Raw genomic sequence first — 12685 nt, 5'->3', positions numbered from 1 at the left:
ATCAGCAGAAAAAGGTGTTAGTATACAATCAGCATGTGTATCAGTCCGTTTTGAAGTGTCAAACTGAATTCAAACAGACGGATGGCATACTGATGTGTGAACATACCCTTACTGTTTTTGTTACCTTTATTTGAACATGAAAACTTGTTGAACATGAAAACTGTTAAACATTAATAAATATAAAGAGGTAATGAATTACCTTAATTGACAAAACAGACACGAGTATTGTTTTTTTGTTTGGCATCCATTGTGGTCTAACCTCTCAACCTCTATTCAGCAGACAACTGGTCACTGCAATGATGAATACACCTGAAATCACTATGAAGAGGTTTTACACTTTTGACAATACCACTTTCCTTTAGGTTTTCGATTTAAATTCATACATTTGAAATGGAACCAAATGACATCACACCTATCGCCATCACATGCAATCATCTTTCCTGCTGCAGGTGATTTGCACAAACAGTACAACCGTTCTCCTCCATCTGGAATGTAATCTGTGTCTAGCCTTCGCGTTAGGATTTCTGGGAGTACATATTTTATATAAAAACTATCCAATTTCGGTTTTAATGCCTCTTTCCAAAATTTTGTGTCTGGGTAAATCTTACTGTATGTCACTTCATCATGTATGAACACTACAAAAAAACAAAATTTTGCTCTTGTTAAAAACAGCTGACCCTGTACTTGAGTGTAATACTGGTGATTAGGTTTTAGCTTTTTATTTTTTTCTAGATAGAATTTTGGATCTTCTAATGCCTCTTCAATTGTGGACATCTTATAAGTGAAGGGACATTTAATCTCAACAATTCCTTTCCCACAGCAAATACATTCTGTGAACCCATCAGGACTGGCTCCCAGATGTGGCCATTTTGTGTTAACTACCAATCCTGCTTTGCGGCATGAAAACTCTTGGTGTTTCCCTTGTTCTTCCTGAATAAATTTTTCTCTGGCTTTTCCCTCATTTTCAATTCCCCATACCATTGCATCAGATTTCTGAAAACCACCTGTATAGCCCATGATATCTCTTACTAAATTAGTGGAACTTGTACTTTCTTTAAATGTCATCGCCCTGTGAAATTGTGATGCACATATTCGTCCTTTTCTGTTTAGTCTCCATACTTCACTCATATTCTGTTTTCGGGATGCAAGCTCTAGGTAATCAGCCTCTTTTTGTGAAATACATAAACTGTCAAATACAGATATTAACACATTTTCTAAGCCTTCATCATCAAGATCTTTAAACTGTAGGTTATAAAGATTAATCAGTGACATGGGGAGTACGCTTTCATCTATTTCGTCTTCAGATGCAGAGTCAGTCTCTTGTGGGTCGAAAGTCTTGGTGGGAAAATGCCTTAGAATTTTAGCATTTGGATTAGCCTCCATTAGCATGCTCAGAAGTTTTTTAGGAGAACCACGAGCCACAGGAACAGGTAAAGGAGAGAACTTTTTATATGTACGTCCTCTAGTTGGCTTGCAGAAATTAATGTCAATTACTCTCATACTTTGCACCACTTTCTTGCCTGTAGTCTTCCACGTACAAGGGTTACAAGTCACAGATGTACTTGTGGCTCCATCAGTCACAGCTGCTTCTATAGCGAAGAGAACTGCAGCTATATGGCTACAAACTTCTCCAATTCTGTTAGTAAAATAAGAAAATATAATTGTTGAGTGCACATTCTACAGTTATCTATCATAAAACATTTTATTAAATGGACCATTACTTACCCAGCTATACATTGGCAGTGGGCTGAAAAAACTTCACCATTTTCGTGGCAAACAATCCAACATTCGTATGGGTTTCCATTTCGTTGTCCTGGTGCAACTGTAGCTAAAACAATACGATATAGTATAGAGCTTTCAGGTTTATGTATTAGAACCTTATATATTTTGCCACTTTGGAAATAATTAAAAGCTTCCAAAGACTTGAAAGCCTTCAAACTCTCTCCGGTATAAGGTCCTGGAGACTTCACCAAATAATCATATAGATGGGGCCATTGCACAGTCGGCCATAATGTATAATCATTGACAAACTTGTCCTTGTTTCGATTATCGTAAGGATCCGGACCTTCTTTTCCTTCTATTGTCAATTTTTCCTTGTATCGGGCTTGATCACCGATATCCAAACTTTTAAAATAAGCACTTGTCATTACGAGAAATCATCACTTCATCACTAACACTGTCTAAACCGGAAAGCGCTGTGCGCCCGGAAGTAGGAAGGGCGGGACATAATGCTTTGTTATTGTTGTCAAAAGGGGACTCATGTATAAACAGGCCCAAACAGGAAACAAGATGGCATCACATTGGTCCAGATCGATCATCTTTGTCAAAAGCAATTCCTAGGATGAACACAGCTGCCTCCAGTGGTGAGGAGGGGAAGTGCAACATAATAGTTCAGAGTGAGAGAAACAGCGGCCACTGGTGGTAGACTAACAAACTACACAGGATTCTGATAGATGGCCAGACAAAGTGTTGGAAAGAGTAAAGAATAGAGAAACAAAGCCTATTCATTAAGAAGAACTTTTTATCATACCATAATAAACTCGATAAGCCCTTGAAGACACCCCCTTGACTTGAAAATATTTAGATTGTTCTTTTAATCGTTGTATAATATTGTTGATCTTGTCCTTAGTTGTTATATTTCTATTTTCTGTCCTTTTTTCTACAGACATGGACGAGGACATGTTCACCTTCAGCAAAATCTCCACTGATTCCTATGTTAAGCTCTTCCCTTCCAGCAATGGTCCCTTCCACGAACTGAGTCTCTGTCTGAGATTCAAAGCCACTCTTAAGAAGGATTTGACCGCATTCTCATTGGCCACCCACGGTTGTTTCAATTGTTTCCGAATTATGTTTTTTCCTGAATCAGCCCAACAATTTCAATTGACAATGACTAAGCACCTTTCTGTGAGCCTAAAGGGAGTCAATTTAAGCGAATGGACCAGCGTATGTGTTTCGTGGAGCGCTCATACCGGAAATGTAACATTACAAATCGATCAGAATCATTATGAACATAAGTTAAATGCACAACCCATAGATGGCGCCCCTTCTATTATCATTGGGCAGGACCAGGATACATATGGAGGGGGTTTTCAAAAATCACAAAGCTTCGTGGGTGACATTGCCGGCATAAATATGTGGAATAAGACTCTTTCTGGCGATGAGATGCTAGCTTTTCTGTATTATGATAACATAAGGGGTAATGTTGTTACCTGGAGTGACCTGAAGTTTGACCTTAAAGGAAATGTCACCATAAATACCATCCCCTGTCTGCCTATAGATTCATTCTATTAACCCAATAAATAATAATAAGTATTGAAGAGGACCTTTCATGTCATCGGGCACATGCGGTTTTATATGCCGCTTTCCCGTTATGTGCCCCGGGGAAGGAGATATCGATGCAATTACCGATAGCTCTTCACTGTGAGAAGGGCGTTCCTGACAGTCATAGCCCAGCCATGAGGTTGAGCAGTGAGAACTAGTCTATGGATGAGTACTGTTGAGCTGGGTGGTTAGGAACACCCCCTCTGACAGTATAGGACTATGGACAGTACTGTCAGGAGGGGCGTTCCCAATAGATTGTCAGGAACGCCCTTCTGACAGTGAAGAGCTATCGGTAATTGTACCGATATCTCTTCCCCCGGGACACATAACGGGAAAGCTGACAGTGCACTGTTGGGTTTCTAGTAGGGTTGAGCGATCAGGATCAGAAAAGATCTGATTCCGATCGGCGATTGAGTAAAAAAAAATTCTAATTTTATTATTTTTTTTGTAGGTTGTGAGTCCCACATAGAGCTCACAATGTAAATTTTCTCCCTTTCAGTATGTCTTTGGAATATGGGATGGAAATCCATGCAAACACGGGGAGAACATACAGACTCCTTGCAGATGGTTTTTTGCCCTTGGTGGGATTTGAACACAAGGACTCCAGCGCTGCAAGGCTGCAGTGTTAACCACTGAGCCACCATGTGGCCCCTGCGATTGAGTAAATTTCACGATCGTGATCGAAATTCCGATCCCGATCATTTCTGGCAGGATCAAGGTCAGATGTTAGTTCCCACAATGCTTGGCTACTGGGAAAAGCTAACATTAGGGTTGAGCGATCGGGATTGGGAAAGATCGGATCCCGATTGGCGATCAGAATCGAAAATCGGATTTTAAAAACGATCCTAGAATCTCAAGATCGGCTCAACCCTACTTTCTAGCTGTATATTAAATCACATGTGCCCGAGGACATGAAGGGCCCTTTTTAAATTTTCCATCTACTTACAGTGGATAAAAAATACTACCTGTGTGAAAACGGTCATATGACCAGGATGGCCAATCGCAATGACATCACCCATAGTCGGGCACCATGCATTGTCACTATGCCCATTGATATCATGCTATGTAAATAATGATGAGGGAACAATGAACCCTTTCCAATTGGAGGGTAAAGATTCAATCTTCAACATTGAAAGGCGTCTTTACTGTAAAAGCAGTGAAAATGTGCACTAGGCACCTCAACAATATGAACAAATAATCTAACTGTTCATGTAATACGTATACATAATAGCTTTATGTACAATAAATATTTCATTAAACGCATTATTATTGGATATTATTCAATATCTCCGTACAGAAGTGCGTCCGACTGCCCCATTCCATTATATCAGACCTAAGTTACCAAACTGTCTAAAGAGAATTGTATTTTACTGTGAAAGGGACGTCCGCATTCCAAAATCAGTGCTTGATACTCATAAAACAGAGACCCATAGGTGCATCGTACAACATGAACAAGTATATTAAATTACCATAGCAAGAAGAAGACCAGCCTAACGCCCAACGCGCGTTTCACCCCGTGCATTTTTTCAATACCAATGCTATGTAGGTTGGCATATTCTCCCATAAAGGGATCATTTAAAGCCAGTTCTTCCATTTTCAATGGTAGGCCTTAATTTTTTTTCACTGCTGTCACAATTACAGGTTTGTGAACGTTACTTTATATGGTTTTATACAACACAGTTATCTTATCTGCCGGATTACTTCTCACAATCTAACGGGCGAGTGACCACAACTTCTCTACAGTAAAAAAAAACCTGACTTGTAATATACAATATGAAAGTTCTAATAAAATGAATGCACATGATGGAAAGTCTACAAGTCATGAGCTAAAGTTCTTTAAAGTTTAACTACCTTTATAATTATTATTATTAGCTAATTAAAGGACTTTTCCTGGACTTAATACAGTAATTGATAATCTAGCCTTAAAGGGGCTAAGCTAAACCCCCGCCCACCACCTAACTTCTAACTTACTTACCTTGCCAAAAATGTATACTTACCTAGGTCATTTCACTGCCCCAGGCACATTTTCAGATTTTCTGGTGATGTTCCGTTTTCCCATTTCCTGGGACCCGAACATCATCAATACTAACCTCCCCCACCCCATCATATTTACCTGTATTCCTTTCTGGATCTTCTGGACACGAAACATCACTGCATTCTGTGGACTTTCTGTTAAAAGCGCTGCAGGAAGAACCACAATTCATCAGTCTGCTACACGGGCCTGAGTCTTAATAAAGCCTGTGCCACTTTAATTAAATGAATTACTCCCTTATATTATGCCCCTGATTTCCCCTGACATAAATAGTCTGCCCCCTAATGACCCCTTATATAAATGACCTCCTCCCTCGTAATGCCCCCTAATAGCCCTTATATAAATCAATCCCCTATCACTATAATGCCCCCTAATGAATCCTCCCTTATATTAATAAATTATCCACAACTGCGCTAAAAAATACATTAAAAAAAGCTATGCTCACCTACCTGTGATCCTTTAGTGAATGGAGCCATTGCCATTCTTGGCCCTATGCTGTATGCACATGGTCCACGCATACCCTGCTTCCCCAAAAATAAGACAGTGTCTTATATTAAATTCTCTTCTGAAATATATGACCTGTCTTATTTTAAGGGGATGTCTTATGCAGTGGCTGGAACGGGGGACAATCGGCAGTCATGCCGGCGCTTCCTTAGCAGAGCGCCAGTATGACTGCCGGTTGTCAGTGGTCCAGGAGGTGAAGGGGGAGGTCTTATTTTCAGGGAAACAGGGTAGGCGCCTGCATCTTGGTGAAGGAGGAGTATCTAGCCTACACCAAACTACAGGTAGAGCTTAGTTTGTTCCAAGAAGTCCAAGGACTTCTACTAACATAGCAAAGACGCTCTACATTTCAGTCAATTCTAGCTAACCACGTGACCCTGACAACTATCTGTCGGTCTTTCCTTATGGACGTTCATCTAATGTCCAGGCGTCCATCTGTGTTTTCAGATCTGGGCTCTCAGACACCTAAACTCGTAGTAACTAAACAGAAGACCAGTTCCTTCAAGCCCTGCCGAGGATTAGTCCTTAGTCTCCTTCTGGTGATGTAGACCATCTTTGATAGGTTCATGGTTGATGCCGCCATCTGTTCCTCTTGGCACCTTGTCTCACCTTTCTCATCAGTATCCATTAACTCTGCATCCAGGTCTTCCAACAGGCTTTCACAAGAGCCTCCAACTCATCTCAACATGGCTCAAGTCAGATTGCATACTTCTGGGTATCGCTGGGTATCAGGTGGCTGAGAAACCTCTGGGGCTTTCATTCAGTGTCTCACCATGTAGAGACATTGTAGGGGAACTCAAGGCGGCCTGTATCCAAAGCACTCTGTGTATACGTCCACTGATCGGCTGCACATTCCTTGGCATTCAAGACCAGGCCTGGTCCTTCAGCACTTGACAACTCTGGCTGAGTTTTAGCCTGCTCTGCTGGTGGACTGACCCTTGAGTTTACAGGACAGCAAGGCCCACGTGTGCACCATCCCGCACCATCTTACTGACCGTGCATACAATTGTTCTAGTATGTGGTTCTAGTATGTTATGCTATTGGGGGTTTTGGTTGTGCAAATTTTTGTTCAAATTCTGTAGTGGTCACACCATTTATTAGAATAACAAACTGTTCGAACTTTCAAGTCCCCAAAACGACTAATTTTTGCAATTCCCACTGTGGAACTACCAAACCACTGCAGTCTAAAGGTAGATGGGATCAGGGATCCGCGCTCAAAAGGTCGTGGAGAGAAATGGGTCCAAAAACCATTTAGTTAAAAAATGAAGATTATTTATTATGGAAAAAACAGTAGGCACAACGCGTTTCGGATTGCAAAAGAATCCTTTTTCAAGTGCTGGAAATAACTGGCCTGTGTGAATCCTCCCATTACTCTCTCTGGTCGTGACCAGAGAGAGCAATGGGAGGATTCACACAGGACAGTTATTTCCAGCACTTGTAAAAGGATTCTTTTGCAATCCGAAACGCGTTGTGCCTACTGTTTTTTCCATAATAAATAATCTTCATTTTTTAACTAAATGGTTTTTGGACCCATTTCTCTCCACGACCTTTTGAGCGCGGATCCCTGATCCCATCTACCTTTTGTGCTTCTCCCGGTCCTCCGGTGTTTTCTGACGGAACCGCTGCCACTCTCATTTGGCCCATTCATCCCTCAATGCGGAATCAGGTGTTGTGACTTCTTCACAACCCCTCCAGGTGAGAGGCTTTATTGGTCGTTTCTTTCTTTCAGTATAAATTATAATTTTTTCTCTCATAAGTGATAATACGCTTAGAGCGCTCGGTGTCTCTGTTCTTGTTTTGCATTACTGCAGTCTAAAGAGAGGGTTTGAAAACTAAAATAGTCCTTATGTGAGTGGAATCCTGTCGTAAGCAAGTCTATGGAAATACTTTATTTGCTAGATCTCATGACATTGGCGTGCACCAAATGACCTGTGATTGGGCCTCGGTGGTGATCCCGGGGTGTATGATGTCAGCCAGAAGACAGAAGAGGATGCCATATTCCCAGGACAAGTGAGGCAAGCTGAGTATAACTGCTTGTTATTTTTACTCACCTCCCCTGGACCTCCACTTATTATATTTTTGGTCGAATCTGGTTCTAACCATATCCGTTTGCTCATCTCTACACAAGATATTTGCCATAAGGGAATTTACACGCAGTTTTTTAAGCAGACAAATCCACTTTGAAACTCTTCCAAAAAATGACCATTTTCACATAAGGTTTTGAATGACATGTTTGCAAGTCATTTGGCATGGTTTTGGTAAGGTTTTTGAAACAGCGGCATGGATTCACCAATATTTTTTTTTATTTTATTTTTTTCGCTATTTACACTTTTTTTCCTCTCCATTATTTTCAAAAACCTAATGGGAAAAAAGTCCACTTCCCATCCATGTCCCTTTCTGCTCTCATTCAGTACAGTGCCCCTGTGGTGGTCCCATCATGGTATCATATCCCCTTATGGTATCCACACAGTATAATGTCTCCTTGTTGTATCCCCTATTTTATAATGCCCCCCTCATTGTGGCCCTACCATTATAATATCCTCCTCGATATGGCTCTATATCAGTATATCTTCCTTAATATGTTTCCCACAATATAATGTCCTCCTGATTATGTCCCCGTATAATGTTCCCCCTAATATGGCCCGACTATATAATGTTCCCATAATATGGCCCCGATCTGTGAATGTCAATATGCCCCTACTCTGGGACTCTCCTGCTGAATCTGGAATGGTTGGGAGTTATGATGATATATATTTGTTGGGTCGGAGCCTCCGCAAAACTGTGCACCTGGTTCCCTGCTTACGGGTCTTGGGAGGCAGATCAGAACCTCCCTGTGATGTGCAGGGGTTGCCGATCTCCTCCTGAGCCGGACAAGGGACTTCCAGTGTTTTAGGCCTGGTAGTGGGCCGGATCCTATTTAAGATGGGCTCTGTGCTCCAGACCACCTCTGGCTATTTGGTGTTGCTTCTGTAGTACCTGATAGTAAGCATTTTCTCTCCTGTCCTATGGCCTCGTTTCTGACCCCTTACTTAGACTTCTGACTTTGCCTTTGCCTCCTGATTTATGTACTGTGCCTACTCCTGTTGACAACCCCGGCTTGCCTTTAGACCTCTGCTCCCTGAACCTGGTTTTGTGCCTGCTTTGCTCTCCTATTACCAACTTGGCTTGTTTGACCATCCCACTGGATTATCCTCTGTACTGCGCTGCCCCTGTACTGTTGCGTTGACGACCCGGATTGGACGACTATGCACCAGACACTTTGTCTGTCTGCTGCCACCTACTGACTACCGCCTGCCGCTGCCTTCTGGTTCCTTGGACCTACACCACTACTCTGCTGTTAAGAGTTCACAGTTTCTGGTTCTGCTGTGATTTGTGGTGCACTGTGTGTCCGGCTTTCTCTGGCCTATACCACTCTGCCTGGCAGTGCCGCCAAGTCCATCCCCACCATCTGGAGCTCTGATGAGCACCACTGTGTGGTTGAAGTTGGTGCGGCCTGGGGAGTGCCGGACACTCAGCACCGTGTTTGCCATTTTGATCAGTGTGTCTGGTACTGGTTCTCACTATTGGCTTGGTACTGTATCTGCTACCCTAACAATATCAGTACACTGTTCTTAGGAGTATTATATGCCTTGTACCACTGTTTTAATTTGCTAATAAATGTTTCAAGAAAGGGTTAAATCTTGTAGTTTTCTCTTCTTTTAATTTGCCATATATACAGTATATCATCATTGAGGTTGAGCCGATCTTGACTTTTCAGGATCGAATCTGAAATCCGATTTCCGATCATTTTTCATTCGAACCCGATCTCGATCCCAATTCCGATCCCAATGCAAGTCAAAGGGATTTTTTTACTAATCGGAGATCGGATTTTAAAAACAATCCTATTCACTATACAGCATGGAATCTAACAATTGAATACTTTAATTGTTAGAATCCACGCTGTGTAGTGATTTTATTTAATCACTAAGTAGCCAGAGGATTTTTTTTAATCCTCTGGCTACTTAGTCCCCCCTGGTGTCCACTTACCTGCAGAGATGGCTGGTCCGGTGCTCGGTGTTCTCGTTCTTTTTTGCCTCGCTGCCTCCTGCCTCCAAGGTTAGGAGAGTGTGGGCGGGTTAGGAGAGTGTGGGCGGGTACTAGGAAGGGAGACATCATGTCTCCCCGCCCTGTATCCGCTCACACTCTCCTAAGCCACAAGCCCCGCCTTCTTCCTAGCTCTTTAACACTATCCTGGGAGGAGGTGGTAGCGAGACGAAGAAGAACGAGAACACCGGGCACTGGACCAGACATCTCTGCAGGTAAGTAGCTAATAGAGATGTTATCTAGTCTCCCATTAGAATGAATGGACGCAGCCAGCGTGCAGGGGGTTAAGGCTGTGTGCCGGCTGCTTCCATTCATTCCTATGGAACCGCAGCAGAGCCTTCACATTGAGTATACACTTCGCTCAGAATGAGCGGAACGTATACTCAGTGTGAAGGCTAACATTGTTAGCTTTTCCCACAATGCTTGGCCAGTAGCAAAGCATTGTGGGAAATAATCACTGATCTTGATCCCACCTAAAAAGATCATGTTCGGAATTCAGATTGCGATCGTGAAATTTTCTCGATCGCCGATCGGAATCCGATCTTTTCCAAACACGATCGCTCAACCCTAATCATCAGTCATCCCAATTGTTCCAGATTCAGCACAACAGTCCTGGAGTGAAGGCATATTTAGGGGGACATTATAATGTGTGGGCCATATTAAGGGGAGCATTATATAGTGGGGACACATTACTGGGCAATTCTCATGGCTGATTATCTGTGGGTACAGAAATATTACTGTGTGTGTTGGTGTAGCATTCAGTTGGAGATAGTAATCCCCTAAAAAAAACAGCCGAGGCAAACTCCTAATGAGGCGCGATTTATTGTAGCCTTGGAATATTTGGGGAAAGTTTAAGTGTAGGGGCGTCCAATACTAAAAGCACACCAGCACACGTATAGGTACTTGTATGGTTGTCATGAGTGTCATATTTTAATAAGACGTTTGGGTTTCAAGTATTATCAACCAGTCTGTGAATCGGAAATATTACTGGGAAATTATATAGTGGGACCATATTAGGGGAATCTTATACTGCGGAGACCTTATTAAGGTGGGCACTATGTAGTGGGGCCATATTACGGGGAAATTTTATAATGTGCCATATTTGTGGGGAACATTATACTGTGGCGACCATATAAGAAACTTTAAGTAGGCTTTAGGGGTTTTGGCCCATGGTGGAGGAGTCTAACCTACACCTTATTCACAAGCCTAGTAAAGATTTGTGTGGAGTCACTGTGTGATCAACTGGTGTAGAGTTCAGTGCTATACTTATGGATCTTACAATAGATGACCTGAAAAAAGGACATGAGAACAGAGTCTATGCAATAAGACAGGGTTTATTAACCATCACAACAAAGCAGGTTTAGATGGTGTTTACATGAAGGGTGGTACATGCTCGGGAGGGTCTTCGTTTTTTCCAATAAGATGGAGTGCTCAATACAGATAGTTTATCGACATATACCATTTGGTCTAAGGCAGCACTGAGCAGTGGGCATATACAATAGAAAATCTTACAGTAAGGATATCATTACTAGAGATGAGCAACACTCCCGTTTCGAATAGCACGCACCCATAGGAATGAATGGACGCCGCAGGCACGCAGGGGGTTAAGCGGCTGGCCGTTGGCAAAGTCGGCGTGCCGGCCGCTTCCATTCATTCCTATGGTGGCGTGCTATTTGAAACGGGAGTTTCATCTCTAATCATTACCAGTTGACCCACGAACCTAGCAAGGTTATCTAGGAGGTGGCAATGTAACCGTGTACCATATACCCAGACAAGCCAATGGGAAAAGCGGAGAAGCTTTAAGCAGCCAATGCAAAACCACAAATGCACCATGCAAGCTGAGAACAATAGTGATGATTTTGGAACAGACTTATTAGACTACAGGTTACATTGCCTCTAGTTCATCACTTCTGATAGAACTGATTCCTTAAGATAGAAACCGGCCCTGTCACTGAATATTTTTCACGTGTCCAACTATAGACATTTCCACTGATAGTGTAGTAGTCAGCAAAATAAGCCATTATGGTTGCCGGGCTCACAACGTAATCCCACATATTGACATCAGTTAATTCCCCTACAAAGGACTGATAATAATCAAAGGAACCCCCAAATCTATCCTGCTCCTGCCCAAGGATGACACTTATTGGAGGTACTATGGGAGACCTGGTTTTAGTAACTCTTCTAGGGTAACGCTTGCCATTGATCCAGAGTTGGAGCAGTCCAGTCTCAGAGTCCCAAGTGACACAAATATGCTTCCACTCGAGAGCATCGGGACCCGGCTTGAAGTAAATATCTTCATTGTTGATGGAGACGCATATATATTTTGAAGGCTTTGGGTAAATCAGGAAAGCATTGTGCCATCTATGTGTAGCCATGGAAAAAAGGGAATGCTTACGGGTTAACTCAGTGTAGGAGCGTAGACATACGGAAATTTGTCGAAAAATTTTGTCCTTAGGACGCAGGGTCACATAGTCCGTCTTTGTTGGGTTGGGAAAAAGCATAACGGTTTTAGCAATGGTCGAAGTAGACGTGGCTGAAGAAGTAGACGTGACTGAAGAAGTAGCTGCGGCTGAAGAAGTATCTGTAGCTGAAGAAGTATCTGCAGCTGAAGAAGTATCTGTAGCTGAAGAAGTATCTGTAGCTGAATGAAAAATAATATATTATATTAATAAAAATAATAATAATAATTTAATTTATAAATGTCCGGGTTATCTCCATCCTAGTAATAATATAAGGGCAGACCAGATG

The 12685-nt window shown here is 42.2% G+C and overlaps 2 protein-coding genes across 2 annotated transcripts; one reads left to right on the top strand and one right to left on the bottom strand.

Moving 5' to 3' along the window:
* Window positions 1-2341: 2341 nt before the first annotated feature.
* LOC142213325 (C-reactive protein-like) lies at window positions 2342-3291 on the top strand. The gene is made up of 2 exons (XM_075281640.1): window positions 2342-2396; window positions 2666-3291. The coding sequence occupies exons 1-2, from the start codon at window positions 2342-2344 to the stop codon at window positions 3289-3291; spliced, it is 681 nt and encodes a 226-aa protein (XP_075137741.1).
* Window positions 3292-11841: 8550 nt separating this feature from the next.
* LOC142213324 (jeltraxin-like) lies at window positions 11842-12438 on the bottom strand. The gene has a single exon (XM_075281639.1). The coding sequence runs from the start codon at window positions 12436-12438 to the stop codon at window positions 11842-11844; it is 597 nt and encodes a 198-aa protein (XP_075137740.1).
* Window positions 12439-12685: the final 247 nt, after the last annotated feature.

This window comes from Leptodactylus fuscus, chromosome 7 (assembly GCF_031893055.1).
Source record: "Leptodactylus fuscus isolate aLepFus1 chromosome 7, aLepFus1.hap2, whole genome shotgun sequence".
NCBI classification, from domain to species: domain Eukaryota; kingdom Metazoa; phylum Chordata; class Amphibia; order Anura; family Leptodactylidae; genus Leptodactylus; species Leptodactylus fuscus.
The sequence above is the reverse complement of the archived record's forward strand: the minus strand, read 5'-3'. Positions and strand labels throughout refer to the sequence as shown.